Source organism: Engystomops pustulosus, chromosome 4 (assembly GCF_040894005.1).
Source record: "Engystomops pustulosus chromosome 4, aEngPut4.maternal, whole genome shotgun sequence".
NCBI classification, from domain to species: Eukaryota; Metazoa; Chordata; class Amphibia; order Anura; family Leptodactylidae; genus Engystomops; species Engystomops pustulosus.
Genome location: NC_092414.1, coordinates 71,260,559 through 71,287,343, shown reverse-complemented (window position 1 = coordinate 71,287,343; position 26,785 = coordinate 71,260,559). Strand labels below are relative to the sequence as shown.

General features: G+C 39.4%; 1 protein-coding gene across 1 annotated transcript in view; it reads left to right on the top strand.

The window, feature by feature from the left end:
* Positions 1–515: 515 nt before the first annotated feature.
* Positions 516–26,785, top strand: part of PDE6A (phosphodiesterase 6A) — a 64,998-nt gene continuing 38,728 nt past the window's right edge. Inside the window, exons 1-3 of the mRNA XM_072146211.1 lie at positions 516–1,232; positions 25,502–25,654; positions 26,202–26,291. Coding sequence (XP_072002312.1) covers positions 756–1,232; positions 25,502–25,654; positions 26,202–26,291 — 720 coding nt within the window. The 5' untranslated portion in view covers positions 516–755. The remainder of the gene's footprint in view (positions 1,233–25,501; positions 25,655–26,201; positions 26,292–26,785) is intronic.

Sequence of the window (26,785 nt, the reverse complement as noted above, 5' to 3'; positions counted from 1 at the left end):
CTGGCTGTCTGGACAATTGTCTGGTGTTCTGGAGGGCCAGTCCAACACTGACTTACTCTTTAATTGGATACTGTAACACGCTAATATCCTATGCTATTTTGGCTGACATAACACCTAAAAAACATGAGATGTTTTCATATTCTGCAGGAAATATCAGCTAATCGTGTCCTGTATGAAAATGAAATATTACAAGCTGTGTATGTTTACATAGAAATACATTTAAAAAAAATGTCAATAATGATTTTATTTTCATTATATACCATTTTCTGATGATTAATCTCCTTCAAGTAAAAATCTTTCATTTATGTAAATGCAAGATCCCACTTTCATTTGTGTTTTTCCAACATGTTGCCTCCCTTTACACACTCTTAATCTGCCAACCAAAATGGACTGAGTATCACTGGCAATTGTCTTCAGCCTTTAATGTGATTGGTTACTGGATTACAGAAACATCATGTGACCATTTAAAATGATCAGGGTAATCCCTATTTCACCTTCACTATTAGCAGAATAATGCTGGCCTTGCTAAGAATCATCTTACACGAATGCGTCCAAATCAGGCTTACAGCTCAGAGCAGGGAGATGGCATGAGCTCCTTCTGTCCCCCTGAAGGAGAAATACCCAGGGGATATCTGAATTTCCCTGGGTTTCCATAATTTTACATTTTTTTTTACCTTCATGCTTTAAACTATCTCCGCTGGATTCAGAGGCATTCCTGGGAAGGTGCAGTCTGATCCGTAAGTACTGTGCTCAACATGAGTGCACTGACAGAGGAGGCAGTGGAGAAGTATTTAGACTCCAACCCAACTTTTGCCAAAGATTACTACGACAATAAATTTCGACCTGGAATTATATTTGAGCTTCTGAGCTCCGACAACACCAATGTGGATTTCTCTTCATTTCATCCCCTGAGCAGCGTGGAAGAAAGTGAAATAGTCTTTGACCTCATTAGAGGATTCCAGGATTCCAATCTCAATATTGAAAAATGTGTGTTCAATGTACTCAAGAGGATGTCCTTTATCATTCAAGCGGATCGTATGAGTTTGTTTATGTACCGCATAAGGAATGGTACCGCGGAACTAGCCACTAGACTCTTTAATGTCAATAAGGATGCTGTCATAGAAGACTGTTTGGTGCCACCAGACTGTGAAATAGTTTTCCCTTTGGATACTGGAGTATTGGGATTTGTGGCGCAGTCTAAGAAATTAGTTAATGTTGGAAATGTGACAGAGGTGAGTAAAATATTGATTTGTTAGCTATTGTTTTAATAGTTATGCTTGCTATTGTCTCCTTTTTAGCCTAGCCTACATACCAAGCAGTTCAAACAGGTCATGTACAATACACACGGATATATAATCTGGGATTAAGTTCTTCCTTTGAAATGTGGTTGCTCCTTTAGAAGATAAGCTGCCAGGCAGTGTGAAGGTATTATTGTAGAGCATGGCACGTACAAATATCAAATACTTGTATTTTTCCGGTATTTTAAAATAGACTGAAATCTCCTGTGTGACCCAGACATCAATATCTGTCACAACTAGTACTTTCTACAATATATAAACACACTACCAGCTAAACACCTACACATTCAATGTGAAGGCAACAGAGCTCATTTGTGTCTGAGAGGATAATCCCATTAAGATGATATGGGTCGAAGACATGTCAAGGAGAGTTATTTACTTTGCATGTACTATGTACTATTATATTTTTTTCATTTATTTTATGTTTATCACAACTTTGATAACAAAATTTTTAGGCAATCACATGTCTTTACTATGTCGTATGTGTATACAGATGCAGCACTGGTTAACAAGAGCGAGTTAACTCATTTAGTTATCAGAGAAAATGAGCAGTTCCCTCTATTCACTCATATTACACACTGAGTTATCATGTCTGGTTAAGGGGTTAAGCCTGTCATGATGTTCAGTGTTACACATGTGTAGTCAAATATTCAATAAAGGTGAAATAGATCATGAATGCCTATCACATAATGAATATGTAAGACAGGTATTTTAAAAATACTTAAAATATACAAATATGAAATCTTATTATACCTCTGTATATTAGTCAGAATAGTTAATGGTTATATATACAGGCAGTCCCCGGGTTACATACAAGATAGGGTCTGTAGGTTTGTTCTTAAGTTGAGTTTGTATGTATGTCGGAACTGTATATTTTATCATTGTAATCTCAGCCAGAACTTTTTTGGTCTCTGTGACAATTGGATTTTAAAAATGTTGGGTTGTCATAAGAATCAGGATTAAAAAACAAATCTTCATTCCAGACACCTGTGATAACTGTTACAGCTGTTTATTGTAGCCTAGGTCTAAAGCACAATAAATTACCAATATCCAGAGGTCTGTTTGTAACTAGGGGTCGTATGTAAGTCGGGTGTTCTTAAGTAGGGGACCGCCTGTACACATAATAATAGATGTACAGGCATATACAATACGTAGAACACAGAGGATCATTGAATTCTAAAATGTTGACATATGTCAGTCAACAAATGTTGGTTTTAGCATTTAGCATGTTAAAAGTTCTAAATCTCTTCTAGATGGAATGTCAGGACAAAAGTGTGATGAGTTTCCTCTTCAAAGCCTAAGATCACTATATCCAGTCCAGAAACAGCCTGTGATTATAACTTGAGCTTCTAAGGGCCCATTCGGGATCTTTTACACATACATAGAAACCAGTAGTATAAGACTATTATATACAGGCAGTCCCCGGGTTATGTACAAGATAGGTTTCGGAGGTTTGTTCTTAAGTTGAATTTGTATGTAAGTTGAATTTGTATGTAAGTCGAAACTGCATATTTTATAAGTTCTAGACACATTTTTTTTGTCCCAGTGACAATTGGAGTTTAAAAATTTTTTGCTGTAATGGGACCAAGAATTATCAATAAAACTTCATTACAGACACCTTACAGCTGATCATTGCAGTCTGGGACTAAAGTAACATCCAGAGAGCTTCATCAGAGGTCACAGGGGACAGAGGGGTCCGTCTGTAACTAGGGGTCGTCTGTAAGTCGGGTGTCCTTAAGTAGGGGACCGACTGTAGTTGGGGGGCTAGTACAGATTTTGCTTATGGACCTAGCAGCTTCAAAGTTACACTTCCATTTAGGGCTGCTTAAAACTAATGGAAACTTGTTTTTTGTCTCCAACAGATTATCTGGCAGTTTAATGAATAATTCTGAAATAAACAAATGGCAGATAAACAGTAAATGTTTAAAATCCATAGTCAGCTGAACTACTTGGTTTAAATAAAAGATATTTATTATGGTCACAGTCTAAATTTAATTGTTACATTATTTGATGACCCTCTAGAGATATGGGCTTTCAACTTTGAGCGTTTATTCCTCCTAGAAATGTATGTATAAATATACAACTGGGTGCTTCCTTTTTTGGGGGGGATTGTCTTTACACACTTTGACACTATTCATTCAGCACATTTTTAAACCTTTTTAACACAGGAAAGAAACAAAGTAGTGGGTGAAACAAGTAACTCATATTCTTTGCACAAGATAGGCGACAACTATAGGTCATTGAGATGCATGAGATTGAATGACCCAATGTAAATAGAGTGTGGTGCACATGTTTAACCACTGCTCTGTTCCTCTTCTACGTAACAAGATCTCTGTCTAGCATCCCCAGTAATAATAAATGTTCACTAGCCCCTCATTCTGATGGTCACTGGGGTCCCAGAAATATGTAACAAATTTGACTTTGATAGTGGCTTTCATGTTTTGAATGGGGTCAGCTTTCACAGCCTTCTATTTTGTAGGAACTAGACCATTGTCTAACCTTTCATTTTTGCTCAGTTATAGTTTACAATAAGTTGACAGGGAAGCCACTAGAAACTTTAATATTTCCCGGCCTGTACTATAGTTTGCTACCTGATCATGAATGAATAAAATCCAGTCATAAAGCTTTGAAGCTTTTTGGAAAAAATTGTTCATTTTGCACCCTAAAATATCTAGACTAGTTTAACAATGGAAAACCCCACATAGATCCCATACCACTATATCACTATAATTGTTATGTATAACTATTCTATCAGAGAAGGTACTGGCCTTTTCTATGAATTTGCTCTTTCTATGCATAGTTATAATATTATCCCATCCCTTTATTTTTTTTATTAATGGTAGGATTTGAATAGAGATATTACTTTCGAAACACATTGTCATCAATACCCCATAACACCCTGGTATAATTGAGTCTTAGACTTGGGTTGTTCCTTTCAGTGTGCAGGAGGCAGTGCTATAAACGGTTAATGGAGTGGTTTTATTTCAGTGCAAACATAAGTTTATTATAGAGACAAATGTTTATAGAGAGGGTGGTATATAGTAGGTGAAGCTTGGCCATATGACCCACATGTAAAATATGGACATAGTGCTTGTAAATTTCCCTTTACAAGGTTAGAACAGTAAGCAAACAGAAGTAAAGTTCTGTAAAGTTTTCTTAAGATGCAAATACATTGTATTTTACAGCTCACGGCATTATGTAAGATACAGTCCATGTACATCACAGATTCAGCCACATCTTTGAATTAAACCCCTATCCAAGTTTTCCTAAGCTAAATTCAAACAATTTGGGCAATTACAAACTTTGGAACATGCCTTGCTCTAAATTTCTATTTTGTGTTAGACACTGATCAACCTGCACTACTAACCTGACAGGGATGCATTGTTTAGATAAAATCGGGGCATGACCTGATATGTACTGAATGTATGCAAAGTAAACCCACAAATATGTGGAACAGATGCAGCCATTTCTACCTCCATATGGGGAATGCAACCCACCCATAGCCAGCTATGGGTTGGCACAGGATAGAGAAGGGACATACACAATCACTGGTGGAACAGTGCCTCTCTCTTTCCTGCAGCAGTCGGGTCAGTGAGGAAGGGGAGGGGCTCACAATTCTAATGTCTGCAGGGATCACAGCACGGGATGCAGAAACCTTTTGTGTTTCCTTTGCCCCAGTGTCTGCATATCCCTTTCATTTATGTCCTGTGGGAGTTTGTAACTATTTAGAAGACTTTTTAGAAGTGTGTGTGTATGCAGTATTACTGTGTCATATGTATGTTTGTACATATGTGTCTGTCTATGTGCACTGAAATCAATGTACACAGCAGTGTAAATATAATCTTATATAGAAAAAAAATACCATAAAAATCAAGCATGGATAAACTAGGGACTTTTACTCGTAGAACTATGCACTGGTTGCAATCTTCTTTGGCCTCCTTCCTTCTAAAAGCAACTTCTAAAATTATGCTAATGAGTCTGAGGGTTTACCCTAGCCCCTCTGTGATCTGGCTTTACAGGATGTTACACTGTCTCACCTTCCCCCTTGCTTCCTCGGCACCTGTGCAGTGAGCAAATGTTTATTTGTGTATTTCTTTATATTCATGTTTAAATATACATGGTTATACATGGAGATAAAGGGCAGCAAGATACGTGCTAAAAGATAAATGGGCATGAGATTTAAACATATTGATATTGCCTCTTTATGTGCAATGTGTACATAAACCATTAAATTATGATGAGTTACCTTAATAAGTTATATAAAATAGTGCAATGTAAAGAAATGGAAAGTCCCTGATTTTATGCCAGAGACAAATGAGATGCACTCGTTACAATGCTTGCACCTGTATTGTTTCCACACCAAATCAATATGAAGGAAGGAGATAAGTGATGTGTGTATTAGAACGTTCTTTAGCAGCCGAGGTATTTATTAGAAAGTTCTGCAGCAGCTCAGCTGTGTAGTAGGAGGTTCTGGAGTATGTTATGTAGATTATTCATATTGTAAGCAGTATGTGATGGAGACACTTTTCTGAAACCCACCGTGTTGGATGTATAGCCTAGAAACTTCCCTGAATTTGTCTATTTCATATATTTTTGTTTTACAGTGTGATTGCACAGGCACTTCCTGTGTAGGGAGAACAAGTGCCTGTCACATGTGCTCCAAGCATCTCTTAATCAGAGGAAAGTTTTATAGACGTTTTCTTCAGAATCAGCAATTATTCCTAGATGCTCCCAAAGCTATCGAGAAAATAGTTATGTCACAAGAACATTCTTCACAGGGTTATGAGCTATGCTCCATTGTAAAAAAAAATCCCCAAAAACCAGAGAAACAAATACAAAACATATAAGGGATTTTGTACTGACCAACCATACAAACTCACTGGAAAAACATTTGGTAAAAACAGCGGACGACACATTGATTGTGTCATCCACGTTGCTTTGTCTAAATATTAGACATGGTTAGTAAATATCTCCCTCTGATGGCATCTTTGTTAACAAGGTTAATGTGCTTCACTTCTACATTTACATATACATTTCTGCATATGTATCTTTCTGTCACCGCCTCAGAATAAATTCTCATAGGTTGCAGCTTTTACAAAGTGACTGTTAACCTGATCGGGGCATCTGAATTGCAGTGGAACATGGGCATCATCATCTTGCTTACAATCACTGTCCTTGGGCCGTATTCGTGCAGTATTTGTGCCGTCATTTAGGTGGCAGATGATACATGATAATGACAACCAAGAATCTCTGAGAAGCTCCATGGCAAGTCAATAAATAGTACCTATTTAACCTTACAAGGTCTAAAAATTATTTTAAATCACCCAATTTCCCCTAGAACACACAAATAAACAAAAACTCCTAGACACATTAGGTTTCCAAATGGCCAAAAATATCTAAAAATAGAAATAAGATTATCCCATACAGTAAGTGTCTTATTCAGATGTCTGTATCACTTTTTATAGGCCATTTTACTATTCATAAATTGATTTTATTTACAAGTATAATTAGGGATTAAAATATAGTTCAGTTACCAAAATGGTATAGATCAGTGATGGCAAACCTTTTAGGCACAGAGTGCCCAAACTACAGCCAAAACCCTACATATTTTTCAAAAAGTGCCAATGCGTCAATTCAAGCAGTAACGTATAACTCCCTGCTCTGTCACAGGTTTAAAGTTTATAGGCACCTGAGGACACCAATACAGTAGAAAGAAGAAGAAGAAGAAGTTTGGATTATCATTGTAGCTTCCTTTTAGGGTCCTGGGCTGCCTGGGACTGCAAGAGGCCTTGAGTCCTGTCTGGCAAACTTTGTGCTGGGGTGATGGCTCGGGTGCCATAGAGAGGGCTCTGAGTGCCACCTCTGGCACCAGTGTCATAGGTTCACCACCACTGGTATAGATGAAAATGTCAGATGGTGCTGCAAAAATGACATCTCAAAGTTTTGTAGTATCTCTGTGATTGTTCTGAACCAAAGATAAACTATAAAATAAATGATTTTTTTTAAAAATCATATAACAAAATGGGGCAAATTAATTTTTTTGTCAATTTCTTTGCATTTGTAATTTCTTTTAGCTTGCCAGTACATTTGTACTGTAGGCAAGTCCTCATATGGCTCTGTGATCTGAAAAAAAAGGTTTGGCTTCTGTAAGGTGGAAAATAAAAAAAATGGAAAAATCCTTACAAGACTAATCATTAGCTATTCTGTAGTATGCATTATGTTGGTTGGGTCACTGCATAACCTAAAACAGTTTCCTCTGTTTTGACGATGGACGCATGTTTCTCTGCTGGCTACTCCTTCCACAACAGCTTCCATTTAATAAACCATGACTTACAAAGCTGCACACAACCTATCCCCTCAATATATATATTTTTACAAGATCTTCTTCTCAGGTCCTCTTTCACCTGCTCTTATCACAACCATTTGTGACTCTTTGTAACTCTGTAGTAGACTGATCCCCACCTTCCAAACCTTTAAGTCTAACCTGACAGTTCAGTTAGTTTTGCCTCTTTTGTATTTATTTGAGCTTGTTTTAATGCAATGTATGCGAACCCTGTTTCAAATGTATAATGCTATAGAATTCATATGATAATAATACTAATCATAACAATAATAACCTCCTGGTTCTAGTTACAGAAGGAAAAGCAGCACTGGAGATGAGCTAGCAGGCAATATCCTCTTCATAAAAGGCACTTTGAACGCTAGTAAAGAAGTTATGATGATAGAAAGCCAGGAGATCACTAACTTACAAGTCTGGAAGATAGCTCTATGTTTATATTGAATTATGTTAGTATTAAAAACAGAATTAATTGTCCCCCATACACACCCAGTATCTCATTCTTGAGACACACCTTTACAACAATAGTACTTAGACCTTAAATACCATATACACAGCATTGGAAAACAATAAAGTAGCATCATTATATTTCTATAGAAATCTAATGAGGACATTAGGATCTGTAAGGACAGGGTCAGATTAAGGTGGAGGCCCCAGGGTGCACAATCTGGTGCGAACTCCCACTTAATGTAGCCTATACAGGGGTACACATTACTATTCTAAATTAGCATTAATATTATAAACTTTCTCCTACTTACACGATAGCCTAGCTGCTAACCTAGCTGGAACAATTGCAGTGGCAGTAGTACTGACCACTAGTCCCAGGCACCATGCGAGTCCCACATGCATGCTAGGACTTGGACTTGGCTAGCAAGTAGTTCAGCACTAATGGTGGTGGGGGCGGATCAGGCATCGCTCTGCATGCAGAATGCGATTGAGTAAGGGTGGGCTGGGTGTGCTGTGGGGGCACACTTTCAGTGAAAGAGCCAATGAATAACTTCACTTCTTGGAGTCAGGGGAAGGGAGCACTTCCCACTAAGTGGCACCGCCGCTGGACATCGCTTCCAGCTGTGGGCTGACCATCGGACATTGGTGTTGGGGGGCCCCCCTTATGACTTAATTGGTGGGAGCCCCAGGGCATGCACCCTGGGAGCACTCCCTATAATACAGCCCTTAATGTGGACATTACCTGGGTGTTTCCTATACCCATAAAAGCACAAGATTCCGTATAAATTAGGAGAAGTATTTTAGCACAATAAGGGTAACCCCTGGCCTACAGGTACCACTTACCATACAAACTCAGATACAGGGCAAGCAATGGTAAATATAAACATAACCTTTACTCAACTTTACTTTTAAAAAATTCTTCAGAGAATATTCACAAGGAAGCCAATGGACACATGGAGAGGTCGTCACCAGTTGGAATCAAACGTCCACTGTATTGTGACTAGCAGCAACAGATATGATTTATTAATAATAGCTACTTAATAATAGGTAATTGTCCTTGATAGAAAAGCACCTAAATAAGTAAAAAATTTAGCTTAAAAGAGGGAAGAATGGGTTTAATTTCACCACCTCCTTAGGGTTAGGTACAGCCATGCGGGAAGGAAGATAGCCCTATCATCACGGTGGGGTGGTGCTGGAGCTGTCAGCAGTAGCATGCACGCTGAACATATCGTGCATGCACTAACTCACCCGGCCTGGAAAATAACCATGCCCATTCTGGCGTCGCAACAATGGGAGGAGCCACAGCGCTCAGTTACAATGCTGAGAGTGGGAGTGAGTGGGAATGTTCACTCTGTGCTGTTCAGCACTACATCCTATCTGGCAATAATAAAGTACAGAAGAGCATAATGTACACAAGTACTAATGGTACCAATGGCCAGCCGAGCATACATCTAGTGTGAAAGCATCCTAAGAATGTACATGTTAGCCCCACATGCGGCTCCCAGCACTCAGTCATGTGCTTCCAGGAGCCCTAATTAATGTAATAATAAATCACCTACACTCTTATTTTTTCCTATAGACCCTTAGCTTTCCCTACACCAGTATATAAACAAATAATCCATCAGAAGCTGTAGTTCTAGCAGAGTTTCCCCTTCACCTCACACTCAGCAGCAGGAAATGGCAGACGGGAGAGAGGGAGCCGTAATAATGTGCTCTATGCCTTTCCAAGTCTCCACATGTGTTGCTCTGCAGTTTAGGATAGATAGAATAGATGAATGAAATAGATGAATAAAATAGATGCAGAGCCAACGATAGCACTAGGCAAAAGTGGGCAAGTGCCGGGGCCCAAAGCTGGCAGGGAGGCTCACACAAGGCTGTACATAAGGAATCCATGGGGGTGAGGGGGCTGTATATAAAATAATCATGAGGGGGCTGTTTGGTATGATAAACTGGGGAATATTTTAGGGAACAGGAGACTGTTTTAGTTACTTAATGGTGACCAAATACATTGAGGAATGATTCCCAGAGACAATTGGAGCAGAATTATGTTAGCTTTGTCAACACAATTGTTTGTATTGCGGTTTCCTATTGTGACCCTGGTTGCGTTTTTGACTCAAATCTCGTGCTTCCTGTCCTGACCTTCCGTCATGTCCCCGACTCTGATCCCATGCTGTCTGTCCTGACCTTATGCCTGTGCCCAAATACTGTTCTGCTATATGTCTTTGTACTTCGCATTGGTCACCCCCAGCGGGCAAAGTCACGGCTGTGGAGCGGCAGCAGCGTCAAGTTCCTGCAGCTCCTCCTGCTAATCCGGTTCTTCTACCATCTGTAAAAAAAGCTGAGACTCTCCATGCCATCTAAGTATGAAGTGGACCCCAAGTTGTGCAGGGGCTTTATCACCTAGTGCTCCTTGAACTTTTGCTGACACAGTTTGCCACAGAATGATCTAAGGTGGCTTTCATCATCAGCCTACTCTCCAGGAAGGCGCTGGCATGGGCTACTCCCCTCTGGGACAGAAAAGACCTGGTCACAGCTAATATAACCTCCTTCTTCACTGAGTTCCAGTCTGTCTTTGAGGAACTTGCACAAGCGTCTACTGCTGAGACCGCACTGCTGAACCTGCGTCAAGGGGACACATCTGTCAGTGATTATGCTGTTCAGTTCAGTACCCTGGGTTCTGAGCTAACCTGGAATGAAGCAGCCCTGGTCGCAACATTTAAAAAGGGACTTTCTGGACCGATTAAAGAAACACTGTCTGCACATGACCTGCCATCTACCCTGAGTGGTCTCATCTCTCCAGCCACTCAGATTGACATCCGGTTTACTGAGTGTTCTGAGGAGCAGCATCTCGATCAAGTGCAAGTCAGGACCCGACGTCTGCCCTGTCTGGCTCCTGCCTTCCAAAGACCATTTCATCCACCTGGCGTGTCAGCAGCAGAGGAACCAATGCTGGTAGATAGATCTCGGCTGTCTACTCAAGAGAGTTCCCGACGAAAATTGGAGAATCTATGTCTCTATTGTGCTACTCCGGAGCACTTTCTTAAGATGAGTCATTTGTCCTCAAGGTGTGGGAAACGCACGCACTTAGGGTTCCTGGGAGAAGCGTCCCTAGGTGAGAACAAAGCTTTTCCTCGTCTGAATGTTCCAGTCCTACTCAGCTATGGAACAAGTGGTCCAGTTCTAGCTTCAGCCTTCCTGGAATCCAGTTCTGCAGGGAACTTCGTGGATGCTGGCCTGGTCTCCCAGCATAATTTCCCCATGGTTTGTCTAGAGAAGCCACTGGTCATTACTTCTGTCAGTGGGCAGGTTTTCAGCAATTCAGTCCAGTTTTGCACAGAGTCTCTATGCCTGCAAGTTGAGGCCTTGCATAAGGAGAGACTGTCCTTTTATGTCTTACCCTGGTCCACGTCTTCTGTTCTACTGGGCCTCCCATGGTTGCAAAGACATGCTCCTGAGCTTATCTGGCAGTGAAGTTCTCCATTGGGGACCGGAATGGCAGTTAAGCTGCTTTGTTGTACCTTGTCCCGTGTCCATTATCCGTTGTGGTGGGTCTCCCAGCTCCATATATGGACTTCTAATGTCTTCTCAGAGAAGCAAGCGGAGACTCTGCCTCCACACCGTCCCTACAACTGCCCCATAGACCTATTGCCCGGCATGTCTCCTCCACTCGGTCACGTTTATCCACTTTTAGTGCCGCTTTTGAGTCGCTCTGTCCATGCATAGACTATTGCGGCCTTAACAAAATTACCATAAAGTACAGCTACCCATTGCCGCTGATCACGCAACTTTTCGACTACCTACAAAAATTTGTGATGGAAACTTTGGTGCTCATTTACTAAGGGTCTGCGGAGTGCATTTTCGTCGAGTTTCCCGACGATTTCTGTTTTGCGCTGAATTGCCCAGGGTTTTTGACGCACTCAATCGGATTTTGGCGTATCGGCGCTGGCTTGCACGCGACAGAAATCGGGGGGCAGGCCGTCGGACAACCAGATGGATTCGGACAACGCGTGGGATTTAACATTTAGAAATGTGTCACAAGCATCGGGAAGAAGAAGGTGAACTCCGGCGGACCTCAGCGGGGAAGCGACACATGTAGGAACTTGGGCGCACAATCTTAGTGAATCGTGGTAGACACGAATCCTCGTCGGACCGGGTAAGTAAATCTGCCCCTTTGTATCTTTGTTTGGACTCTTTAATGCTCCAGCAGTATTTCAGGAGTTTGTCAATGGCATTTTCAGAGACTTGTTATATTCCATGTCAGATCCATGGAGACTGCAAATCACACCTTATAGGACTTAAAGAATCTTACAAGATCTTTAATTTATTTTGTTCTTTATTATTTTATTTTATTTTTTCTACATAGAATAAAAATCTAAAAATTACTTTTTTATTCAAAGAGTGCTGCATTTTTGTCTAGCAAACAGAACAGTAAGAAACCTGTAAATTCCAATTCAAATAGTACAAACAAGGGGACAATAAATATTATTCTAACATTGCCATATCTGAGTCTAGAGATGCCGTGGAGAACACACTGCTGCTTGCAATATCCTTCAGTATGACCGGTTTGGCAATGGGCCAGTAATGATGTGGGAAGGTATTTCTTTGGAGGGCTGCACATCCCTCCATTGTGCTAGCCAGAGGTAGTGGGCTTAGATGCTTAGACCCACTGTGAGAGCAAATGCAAGTGCAGTGGTCCATGTGTTCCGATGTATGACAATGCTAGGCCTTATGTGGTTGTAGTGGGTCCTGTATGATGAAGGCACTGATACAATGGAATGTATTGCCCATTTCCCATACCATAATCCAATCAAGCACATCTGGTACACCATGTTTTATTCCATCCACCAATGCCCTGTTGCACCACAGACTGTCTAGGAGTTGACTGATCCATGTATGGGAAAAGATCTTTCACGAGAGTGCAACATCTCCCACCAGGGGGTCCAGAATACCGGAGTGGCTGGCTATTGCGGATTTGGGCACGCTGTGGTCATGGTGCTTGGTATGGTGACCGGAGGGCTGACCTACAGCCTGGTAGGTCTCCAGCAGGTGGTGTGTGAAAGAAATATAGAGGGAGAGGCTGATGCAGTGGTTTCTCCCTGGGGCAACTCCTGAGGTGTCTGTAGGATAAATTCCTGGGTGATGGATGGAGAAGCCTGTGGTGGTAAGCAGTCATATCCAGGGATCAGACAGAGGCAAAGTTGTGCAAATGAACTTAAAGTTCTTTATTCAAGAGCAGGCAACAGCCGAACGATAACAGCTGATTTCTGCAAGCTGGTGAGCTGGTGGGAGATAGCTGGTCTGCAGGAAGATTACTCTCAGTCTGGTAGGAACTGCAGGCTAAGCTGGTAGGGATGTAGCTGAGTCCAGATGGGGAACTCTGCTCTGGGGCTTAAGTCTCCTGACTTGCCCTCAGGTATCAGGCAGCGGCCTGAGATACCTCTTCTTCCTGTTAGTGGGTCTGGAGAGCAGCTCTGCAAGGAGCTGCACACTGGACCTGCTTCTCTATCTAATGGATGGAATCCAAGACCATGTGCTCTCACCCAGCAGGGGTTTATATACTCCCCTGGTCAGGTGGTAGCACTTCTACAATCTGCTTCCAGCTTGTCTTACAAGAACATAATTGGACAATAACATCTCCAGTACTTAGAGTCCTCCTAGAGAGGTGACCAGTCTCCCTAACAGCTCCTGACATGGAGAGGGCACTATGCACAACTACCACCTTTCCTATACATTGGCAGGGGTGTTGCAAGAGCATCGATCAGGATGCCCAGCCATCTTAGGGAGGTCTTACGTCCTTGTCTTAGGCATTTCGACTGAAGTTTCATTTGTTTTTCCACTATTGAGTATCATTCCAAATCGACATTAAGGGCATTTTAAGGAAGACCACGGAGGGTCTTTATACTGTGTATGGGCCACAAGAAAGAGGTGTTCTAAAGTGTGGATGGCGCACAGGAAGGGACAATGATACAAAGTGATATGCCAGAGGAAGGCAGCATTAGAATATATTAGGCAATATTATACTCTGAGGGCACACAAGTTATAACATAATGGTCTCATAGCTGCACATTAGCGTGTTCTTATACAGAAACGGTTCTACTTTAGGAAGTGTCAGTCTAAGTACACAACTTAAAGGAAATCTACCATTTACCTTTATGGATTATGAACCAAACATACCTTAAGAATACTTTAGCTACACTGATGCAAAAACCTATCTTGTTTAATACCTGAACTGATTGGTTGCTGAAAAAACAATTATAAATATAGATATGAGGCTCTGTCACTCCTGTGGCTGCCCCGGCGCTCTCCTCTTACGAGAATTAGGCAATGATTCAGCCATTTCCTGCCCAGCATAAACTGAGAATACGTAATCACTGTGTTGTCCATGACAGGCAGAAGTATTCAAAACACTGCACCATCCCCCAGCTGCTGTGTATGAGTCATCCAGCTCAGGTTGATTAGTCCTGTCTGGACAGTTCAGGCAGTTCCTGTGTATTTGGAAGTAATGCGCTCGGTTCCAGGATTAAACAAGATATGTTTCTGCATCAGTGTCTCTACAGCATTCTCAAAGTATGTTTGGTTCACAATGAATAAAAACATATTGTAGAATTCCTTTAAGTAAAAACTAAATTATAGTATAATTATTCTAAAAAATTAGTATAATATTGAAATTTCACTCTGAAATCACTTAAGTTAAGTTGTTTAATATGTCAAGATGACTGTAAAAAGAATACTTGAAACTAGATTTCATTAATGTTATAATTTAGGTTTTATTATTTTATAAAATGTAAAAATTATTCAACCAGCAATAAGGATAAAAATTAGGGAGGCATCTTGATATGCATCGGAAAACCACATGTCCAAGCTTTGGAGGCCTGTCTCTGTAAAGTTAAATTATAAAGTTATTTCAATTATACAAAACCATTTTTTGTTTGGATCTGATGTACTGAATATATTATGAAAGGACGCAGCTTCCAGCTGCGGGAGACGAGTTTCTTCAAGTAAGAGAACACATGCTGAGAAATTGACAGCTGTAAGTTGCTGACAAGCGAATGCAAATACTGTAAACTTTCCAAAGGAACTTCAGGATGTAAATCAATCTGCAATATTTTTTAATACTTGATGATCCTTAGAGTTTTGAACAGAACCTGATAATGCAAGTATAAAATAATTGAAATGAAAAAGTGCATAATGTATCATGTACAGAGATCTCTTCAAAGTCTACATCTTGTAACATTGGACTAGTGAAGCATCACTGATATAATGGACAATGATGCCACCTTCTTTGACTTTAATGACGGAAATGTCTGCAAAACAGACATGCATATAGAAGAATGTAAAAAAATCTAGATTTTTGAAAATGAGGAGTGAAAAACAGAAATGCTACAACAAAAAAGGGGCAAGTTATTAAAGGGTTAGAAAGTTGATTTTAGATTTTATTTGGATAACAAATCTAAATAGATTACTGCACCTTGATCATTGAGGAAGTGTCCCTGATTTATCATGCATCATGCTTGATTTTGATGGTAGATTTCCTTTAAATATAATGTATATGTGTGTATATATATATATATATATATATATATATATATATATATATATATATACGTAGGGAAAGTCCAAACAGCACATCCAAAGGAAAATGGTGGTGGGTGCAAGCTCTCAGAACCAGGCTTCATGTCCTCCAAAAATTAGTAGTTGAAAATAGGCAGCACTCCAGGGTATTCAGTGAAAATGGGTGTTCTTTATTCCATGTTAAAGTACATTAAAGTACAGTAGCAACGTTTCGGCTCCAGGGAGGGCTTGAAAAAGGCTCCCTGAAGCTGAAACGTCGCTACTGTACTTTAATGTACTTTAACATGGAATAAAGAACACCCGTTTTTCACTGAATACCCTGGAGTGCTGCCTATTTTCACTACTATATATACACTCACCGGCCACTTTATTAGGTACACCTGTTAACTGCTCGTTAACACCTAATTTCTAATCAGCCAATCACATGGCTAAAGTACATTTAGGCATGTAGACATGGTCAAGACAATCTCCTGCAGTTCAAACCGAGCATCAGTATGGGGAAGAAAGGTGATTTGAGTGCCTTTGAACGTGGCATGGTTGTTGGTGCCAGAAGGGCTGGTCTGAGTATTTCAGAAACTGCTGATCTACTGGGATTTTCACGCACAACCATCTCTAGGGTTTACAGAGAATGGTAATAAAAAGAAAAAACATCCAGTGAGTGGCAGTTCTGTGGGCGGAAATGCCTTGTTGATGCCAGAGGTCAGAGGAGAATGGGCAGACTGGTTCGAGCTGATAGAAAGGCAACAGTGACTCAAATCGCCACCCGTTACAACCAAGGTAGGCAGAAGAGCATCTCTGAATGCACAGTACGTCGAACTTTGAGGCAGATGGGCTACAGCAGCAGAAGACCACACCGGGTGCCACTCCTTTCAGCTAAGAACAGGAAACTGAGGCTACAATTTGCACAAGCTCATCGAAATTGGACAGAAGAAGATTGGAAAAACGTTGCCTGGTCTGATGAGTCTCGATTTCTGCTGCGACATTCGGATGGTAGGGTCAGAATTTGGCGTCAACAACATGAAAGCATGGATCCATCCTGCCTTGTATCAACGGTTCAGGCTGGTGGTGGTGGTGTCATGGTGTGGGGAATATTTTCTTGGCACTCTTTTGACCCCTTGGTACCAATTGAGCATTGTTGCTAGCCACAGCCTACCTGTGTATTGTTGCTGACCATGTCCATCCCTTTATGACCACAATGTACCCAACATCTGATGGCTACTTTCAGCAGGATAATGCGCCATGTCATAAAGCTGGAATCATCTCAGACTGGTTTCTTGAACATGACAATGAGTTCACTGTACTCAAATGGCCTCCAGAGTCACCAGATCTCAATCCAATAGAGCATTTTTGGGATGTGGTGGAACGGGTGATTCGCATCATCGATGTGCAGCCGACAAATCTGCGGCAACTGTGTGATGCCATCATGTCAATATGGACCAAAATCTCTGAGGAGCTTCCAGCACCTTGTTGAATCTATGCCACGAAGAATTGAGGCAGTTCTGAAGGCAAAAGGGGGTCCAACCCGTTACTAGCATGGTGTACCTAATAAAGTGGCCGGTGAGTGTATATATATTCATAATTAGATTTCATCATTGGGACCATCTCCCAATATCACTTACCGAATACTTTCTCTAATGCCTTCCAAACCAATGACTGAGACAATGTATCTTAGTCCCATGACAAAGAACTACAACCCCCAAAAAAAACATTAAACTTCTGTGCAAGAAGCTGAAACATCTCTGCGAACATATCCATCACATCCCCATCACACCGGAGCTGGACCCTGCAGAGTACTCCTTCATGTCGGCAGATATCAGATATAAACTGCACTATATTGGTGTGAATTCAATGTATTCCTTTATCATATCCTCCACAAAGCAATTTTTGTACGAGATGGAAGTTTTATTTGGAGGCTGTATAGCTTGATCTGTATAATACTAACATTTTATTTGGAGATACAGACGGTCCCCTACTTAAGAGTACTGGACTTAAATACGCCCCTTTGTTACAAACAGACCACTGGATATTGGTCATTTATTGTACTTTAGTCCTAGGCTACAATTAACAGCTGTAACAGTTATCACTGTTGTCTGTAATGAAGCTTCAGTGTTAATCCTGATTCTTATGACAACACAACATTTTTTAAATCCAATTGTCACAGAGACCAAAAAAGTCTCTTGGTGGAGGGAATCTACACTGTGGATGTTTTATGATACTATTGAATAAAATTTGAATACGCCTTGGAACCTGGCTGGACCATTGGATTATTTACATTTACCAAAAAAGTTCTGTCTGGGATTACAATGATAAAATATACAGTTCGACTTGCAAACAAATTCAACTTAAGAACAAACCTACAGACCCTATCTTGTATTTAACCCGCAGACTGCCTGTATATCTAGAATTCCAATTTATTTGTGATTTGGAAGCATCACACTCTCAGTGAAATGAAACCCACTGTACATCTTAAATATCTTAATATATTTTTACACTTGCTCACGCAGTTATGTAAAGAACAAACCTAGGCAAGGCTAATCTCTTAATGCTAATTTAATTAGAACAGTCCTAGATTAACCTAGAGGTACAAGTTGATTTAGCAGTGCACTTTAGCTAGCTACTAGATGCAAAGCTTTGCTTGTTATCTCCATATATTGATAAGCTTACACTGTACAGTACATTACAGAATGATGAATATGAAAATATTTCTTACATTTATAAAAGATCCAATCTTAGAGAGTGTCTCAATCATCAGGCAGATTTCATTATAAAACTACCAGCCTTACAATGCACCAATGTATTAAACTATCAAATAATGTAGGAATTCACACTGTGTAAATGCTAAGTTGACCTTTATACCTTCTGTTAGTTTACTTAGGCTTAGTTTACAGTGATGAGTGGTAATATTAAACTGACACATTATACATGTAGTATATGAAATTATACAAAGCAATTTGGTGACATTTTTGCCATAATTCAGGTTCTTTTATAGCCCCCATTCTAACACTTTTTAGTTTATTTAACAGCTTCCACATTTGGTCATGATGGGTGAATTAGGTGGTTCTGGCTGTAAATGGTCCTAAATATTATTTCTGATGTAGAGTTATATACTACAACAAGACATTTTTATGCTCTTTTCACCATTTTCAGACCAATATTGTACATGGCGAAAAAAAAGAAATATGTAATTTGTAAGCAAAGTTGGATTGGCACAACAAAGTAGTATCTTTAGTAGCATTTTTAGCAGCAGATGTCTCTTGGAGTTGATTCATAACCTATAGAATTTATTTCTTTTGGGAAAAATGATAACAAAATAGTTGAGATTCCAGATAAAGTAAAGATACATACATGTAAACATGTTCTGTATACAGTAGGTTGACTATGGGTGCCCACAATCATTATTCTCTTAGATGGGTCCAGGGTTCTCCATTCTAGAATTGTTGTAACAAAGATTTCCATCTTTGGAACAAAATTCCTTTAATAGAATTTACAACTTGAATACAAAGCTGATATAATGCAACTTTGTGATAAAATAACCAGTTAATCTTCTTCCCTCCTCTGTTTCAGCATTAGTGGCCCAGTGCCAGCTCATACAGTTCCCAATAATTTGTTGTCAGAGGGTGTGTTATTCAAAGGAGGTCACCACTGCATGTAACCAGTGCTACCAGTGGGGATCTCTACACATGGACCACCTGACCTCGGCAGCTTGAATTTTGTGATTTAAGGGATATGATAATCTATAGAGTGATTAAAGTGTTTAGTAATTTGACATAAAACCATCACATTATCCAGTCCATTCATATATAGTGCAACCTCTTTGATCAGACTGTCCCAATTTGCATGGAAAAATTGGTCTTTTAAATGGGAAGTTTGCTCATAGGGGAGCAATTTCCATAGAGTATAATGGGGGGGGAACAGTTTCTGAAAAAATAAGTCTTTTAGGAAGGGAGTCTTCTCAAAGGGGTAATCTTATGGAGAGGTTTTACTGTACAGGCAGTCCCTGGGTTATGTACATGCTAGGTCTTTAGGTGTGTTCTTAAGTTTGGGCACTTGTCATGTCATGTGGTCTCATCTAAGGTCCTGTTACATCACGTTGCAACATTTGGAGACATGCTGTGATTTCATGTGATCAGAAATATACATGGGGTAGGCATTACAAATGTTACTGCGTAAAGGACCTTGAAAACTGGGAAGTACTGGTGCAACAAGAAATCATTTATTATAGCTGTACTAGAAATGTCAAATGATGCTAGGAAGGGCAGAACACATCATGTCTTCAGTAGCTGAAAGGTTCTTGAATGTGTGATTGTATGTATTTTATATATGTATGTCTTGGGACATGGGGAGGAGTAGATGGGAGGGGCTGGCTGAGCAGGACACATTATAAAAATGTGGTGACAGGTTCCCTTTAAAAATGTTTCTTAAGAAGTTGTGAGCAATCTCAGACCCAGGCCTAGAGCTCTAAATGCTTCAGGAATTTAAGATGTAAGTGTAGAGGCGGTAGGTTGTTAGCAGGGTCATGGAAACTCTTGCTTTGTCATTTTGAATTCTGGTCAGAATTTTCAGCACAACTATCCCCATATCTGCTCATTTTATCTGTAGCTGCATAATATCATGGACGAGTCCAGATAGTGTAGTGCATTTTATTACAGGTTTTGCTAGTGATATGTTACATATCTTATAATATGTGCCTTCATAATAAGAACTTGCATTGTGGTCCCATAGTAATCCATAAATTATAGTCTCTGAAATTCTTTTCCCTCCTCCTACCTCATTCTTGAACAGGTTACGTAGGTTGAACAGGTTCTTAAGTTGAATTTGTATGTAAGTCAGAACTTTATACTTTATAATTGTAACACCAGGAAAAAAATTTTGGGTCTCCATGACAATTGGATTTAAAAATGTTGGATTGTTGTAAGAACCAGGATTAACACTAAATCTTACTAACAGACACCTTTGATGACTGTTACAGCTGTTTATTGTATACTGGGACTACAGTACAGTAAATTACCAAAATCCAGAAGTCCGTTTGTAACTAGGGGCCATCTGTAAGTCGGATGTTCTTAAGTAGGGACCACCTGTATTGTAAGTGACACAGGATATTTGCAAATGTGTGATCTGCTGATAACATAAGTAAATTTCTTATAGGGAATAAATATGTTCAATGGTCCCCCAGCTTCCGTTTTGCAGCCACTATGAAAGGAAGGGTGGTCACACATGTGGGGCTTTCTCTATAGAGAGTTTTGATTGGCTAAGCCTGCATGCTTGTAAGTCTTATTGGAATGAATGTTGGGAGATGTACATGCATGGCCACCTATCTACTAAAACTTAAGGGGGTTGGAGACCCCTATTATTGAGATTAATGCAGGTCCCATAAGTAGTACTCAGATCAGCTGAACATTTGTTATATATCCTGTGTCATAAGTATCATCTTATTAGAATAAAAAAAATACATTTTTAAGTTTAAAGATCATTAAATATTCCAGAAAATAATTGATATTGTATGTGTAATGATATAAAATTTTCCAAAACACTTTCTGTATCAATTCTTCACGGCTTCCAAGATCTGCTTGCGATCATGCAGCAGGAAGCTTCATTGTTTCCTTTCTTTAGATAAATACTTGTCCATGGTCATGTGATGTGACACAGGTGCACGGCTCATTATAACACACAGGGGGGCTCATTTACTAAGGGTCCGCACACCACATTTCCCGACGTTTTCTTATATGCGCCGCATTTAACAGGAATTGTGGCGCATCCGCACCGGCTCTCATGCAACACAAATCAGGGGGCAGGCCGTCAGATGATCCGACGAATTTGGACAACCACGCGTGATTTAACATCGCAAATTGTGTCGCAAGACATGCACTCACATACACCGGTAAGAAGAAGGTGAACTCTGACGGACCTCAGCGGGGGAGCGACACATGCAGGAAATCGGGTTCACGATGTTGGTGAATCGCTCCGGACTTCATCTTCGTCGGACCGTCCGGATCGGGAATCGCGACAGGACCAGGTAAGTAAATGTGCCCCAGTGTAATCAAAGCTGTATGATACAAATGAGCATTGCACCAGTGAGATATCACATGACCATGGACTGGTGTTTATCTAAAGGAAGTAAACAACGGAGCTGTGAATAATTGATACAGAAAGTAGATTGGAAAATGTAATAACTTTTCATTACACAAACAATATTAATTATTTGCTATAATGTTCTCAAAGTGAATAAGCCTTTTAACCCTTTAACAACCCATGACATAATAGCATATCACAAGACAGCTGCGGGTGCATGGAGAGGGCTCACGGGCTGAGCCATCTTCATAGCCAGTAAGTCTTTGCTGCATATCGCTAGCACCGATCGCAGGTATTAACCTGCACATCGTTTGCCGGCGGCTTCAAAAAGATGGCGGGCATGGGTGTCATCATCTTGTTGGTCACGTCGCTGTAACGTCATCGTCATTGTTTTCGCCCATTGATTACAATGTGCGATTTGCATGTTGTAATGAATGAAGAGGAAAATACCCATATACTGCCATACTGAAGGAATTTTTTTTCCGCTTCCCAGTACACGGCATGGAATATTCAATACCATCAATATTAAGTGCAATTTCTTTTGCAGAAAACAAGCTGTCACAGAGCTTGTTATAGATTTTCTATTGCAGGGAGTGAAAAACAAAAATGAAAAAACAAAAAAGGTCCAGGTCTTTACCCCTCATCGACGTGCGCCGTAATATTACGGCTGCATATTGCAGAAAAGACTTACCGGTAACACCCGCGATGGGTGCTACCATACGGTCTTTAATAATTTGGCGATGCTCCGGAATTGTGCACTAACTTTTTAGGTGTACCTTTAACATACAACATGCAACACAATTCTGTTGAGTCGCTATAGTAAATTTGTCGCAAACTCCGACTAAGCACTGACACGCCCTTTAGGTGTTGCAGTGCAGCCGCGACACAAAGCTGGCACAAACACTTCTTAAATACATGTGCAAGCAGTTTGCACGTTCCTTTATGTGCAGAGTTAGACAGAAAACAGACAGATAGATATTGATACAAATAATGTACTGGTTAGGGAAAGATGTCCAATAAGCTCCCTTTAATGGAGGCCTTTTCTTATACATGGGATACAAGCTGCATGGAAGGCTCCACTTGCAGTAGTTTTGTTTATATGTGCAAAGGTAATGTTTATACTTATGTGACATTAAAGTGTCCTTCCAATATACTGGTATTAGGATATTGTTTGTGTGGCAACAATCTCATGCCTTAAAATGACTATTTATTGCTTATACTGTGAAAGTTATTTACCTATAAATTACATCACAAGTCAAGGTAGACAAGTAAACAACTTTTAAACCACTTATTAAGACACCATATCAATTAGTTAGTGTTTTGCATAGGATGAGCCTGCACTTTCTTGATTCTAATCTAGACATCTGGACTTGATTCTGAATTCTACGATAATATTAAAGAAAATCTCAGCCTCTGTAGTCATCTCATAGACAGATGCTGCCACCTCCTGGAATTAAATCGTATTGCAATAAGTAGATTACTTATGCAGTAAGGAAAGTTTATTATTATTTCTTTAACTCCTTAACGACTTGGCCAATTTTCACCTTTGTGACACCCCATTTTCTTAAATCTGACATTTGAACTTTGAAATGCTTAAACATACTCAGGTGATTTTGAGACACATGGCACTTTGCATTTATTTATGAAAAAATTTATATTTGGCAAAAATTCTGAATAATTCTCTATTTTCAAAATTCTAAATTTTCTACTTTCCCAACACATAGTCATAACACCAGAATAACTTGACCTAATATTTACCGAAAGCGTTATGTTGCCATGGTTTTTATGTATCCTCTAATTTTTGTAGGATGTCATGAGGCCTACAATTTTTTTTTAACATTTTCATTAAAAATTCCAAATCAAACTTTAAGGGACCTGCTCAGCTTTCGATTCACTTTGAGAGGACTAAATAATAGTAAAACCCCATAAATCAACCCATTTTAGAAACTACACCCTCAACATATTGACTCTTCAGTTTCAGTCTTTATTATTGACTATTGACTACAGCAATACCTTATTGATATTGTTTTTCATATATTTTTACAATTTTACTGAAGAAAAACAAATATAGAGAAAACCTAATTTATTTTAGTATCGCCATCTTTTTGGAGGCATAACTTTAGTATTTTTCGGTTTACAAAGCTGGTTGAGGGCTTATTTTGGTGACAAGTTGTTCTTTTAGATGGTACAATTTTTGCAAGGTTTTTTTTTTACTACGTTTACCGAATGGGCCCAATAATGTTTCCGATTTATTGTACAGATTGTTGGGGATGCAGTGATACTAAATTTGTAAGGGGGGGGGGGTTGTGGTTTAGTGTTTTTTTTTATAGTTTATTAGGTTGTGATTTAGTGTTTTTTATACTTTATGAGACAAGTATAGGAAATGGTGGTGTATTGGGATTGCTGACTTTTAATTATTTATTTTTATTTAAAAACCTTTATTGTTTTAAAACCTTTTTTTACAGGTTGGCTATCGCATTGTGTTATGTAACTCTCTGAGCATGCTCAATGAGTTACAGTCGGGTCGACCCCGGCGCTGCCGAGGAGGATGACACCCACAGTTTCTGGCACCGGCTCCACTTAGGAGCCAGTGCTAGAAGCAGGATGTACGGCACAGGTCGGGAAGTTACCTCGGTCCGTGCAGAAGCATTATGTCCTGTGTCATTAAGGGGAGACATAATAATGATGTTGCTTATTTAGAATGCACAGATATTGTTATCTGTATCAGGTGTTTTGTTAACCACTAGACCAGGTGTTTTTCTTTTTTTTTCATTCCCCTTCTTCCACAAGCCATAGATCTTGAATTTTTCCATTTACAGAGCTGTATAAGAGCCTGTTATCTCTAGGAAAAGTATTATTTTCTACTCGACTATTCAATATCATGTGTTATGTACTGTACTGGGAAACTGTGGTGGAATTGGCAAGAAACGCAGTTGTGCTATTTCCTCATGGGCTTTGTTCTTACATTTTCCAGTGTGTGGTCTAGAAGACACACCCCATGCAGTACGACCTGTCAGTACGATAACTGAGATGCCAAATGTATATAGTTGTGTTTTATCTTAATATCTTTAAAAAATTAAAAAGGTTTGTTTTGCCATATCCTGACATACGGAGCTGTGTAAGGTGTCATTCTTTTATGGGATGAGAGTTCATTATCATTCATATCATTTGGAAAGCTGTATGACCTTTTTATCGCTTTTTATTCAACTTTTTGAGGAGACAAAATGGCATAAAAATGTCAGTGTTGTTAGATATTGATAGATCAAACATCTTGGGACATACATAACATTTTCATGATTTTGTTTCTTTATTTCTTTTCATATGCGTTCAAGGGAAAGGGGCAGATTAGAATTTTTGCCACTGTTTTGCAGTTTATTTTCATTATACTGTTTCTTTATTGCAGTCAAATGATGAATGGCAGCTGTGGGAGCCTCAAACAGACTCCCAGCTGTCATGGCAACCAATCGCTTCCCTCCAATGACATCAATTATTTAAAGCTAGTGGCACCCAAGCACAGTGACATATTAATGCCAGCAACGACTGTGACTGGTAGGTGTTAGCTGTGTTACACAGCTGACACCCTCCACACATAAAAAAACTATAATTTACGTAAGCTTTTCGTCAAGGTTTTAATTTCCCTTTACGTCTACTGCTTCTCTAGTCTTGGTGTTGTAGATTGTATAGCAATTTATTGTAGATTTTGTTGTAATATTTTTGTAAATCTGTAATAAAATGACAAAACAAATTTCAATTTTGTTACACTAATGTTTTTTCACAGGACTCCCACTTTTGCAGTTTCGTAGATAACCTTACAGAATATTCAACAAAGTCCATATTGGCTGTCCCTGTAATGAATGGAAAAGATGTAGTGGCAGTAATAATGGCTGTTAACAAACATGATGGCACTACCTTTACCCAGAAAGATGAAGATGTAAGTGTTGGACCTTCAATAGATAAGAAATTAATTGAAAATTCGATTTGAAAATTACTATTGAATATATATTATATGTAAAGGGACATTTGGGTCTAAACTATATGACAACTTTAGAAACATGACTATTTCATGGCTGTGAAGTACTGATCTAGCCTTGGTCTGACAATTCTTAACTCTTTCCTTCAACCAGATTGTGACCACAATGCCAGACTTGGCATTGGTATGTTATAATGTTTTGCATCATCTCAGTGCTCCCATTAGTTGGAGACATAACAAGATATGCATAATTTATCTAAAACATGTTTCACAATGCTGGGAAATACCTTATTGATACTTTGTCGGGAAACTACAGAAACAGCATTCCTATATAGATAAAGCTGTGACAGCATAATTAAAAAATCCATTTTGACCTATGCAGGACTATGTATGTCTGCTAAATATCTAAGAAATGCAGACAGTTGCTAACAGTAGTTTACCTGAAGGTCATGTATTCAAGGGTCATAAAGTATGATTTTACTTACATTTTGTATATTTTTCATTTCAGGTGTTCCTTAAGTACCTCAATTTTGCCAACTTAATACTCAAGGTGTATCATCTATCCTACCTTCACAATTGTGAAACTAGAAGAGGCCAGGTATGTAAAGGAAGGGTTAAGCAACTTAAATATGAAATTGCTGTGTACTAAAAAGCACATAAAGCAAAATATAGAAAGGTTAGGCTCATAGTCTCATATTGATAGCCTAGCAAAATTTTAAGTAAATAAAGTACAGGTTCATCAAGCCCGACCTGCATGCCTTCAGTGTTAATCCAGTGGAAGGCAAAAAAATAGTAACCACAAGTCTTATGTCAATTTGCTCATAGTAGGGAAAACATTAAAGGAAATCTACCATCAAAGTCAAGCAGGATAAACAGGAACACTTATATATACTTATACATACTCATATATCCAGGCACCGTGACCGTGGTAATCTTCTTATATTAGTTATCCGTGGCCCCCTTCCTTCAAATTCTAAAATCAAATTCTAAAATTATCCTAATGAGCTACAAGGGCTTTAAAGGTTGTTACACTCTGTAGGAGCACATCTAAAACTTCCCCTGCTCCCTCACCCCTCACCCCTCCTCCCCAGC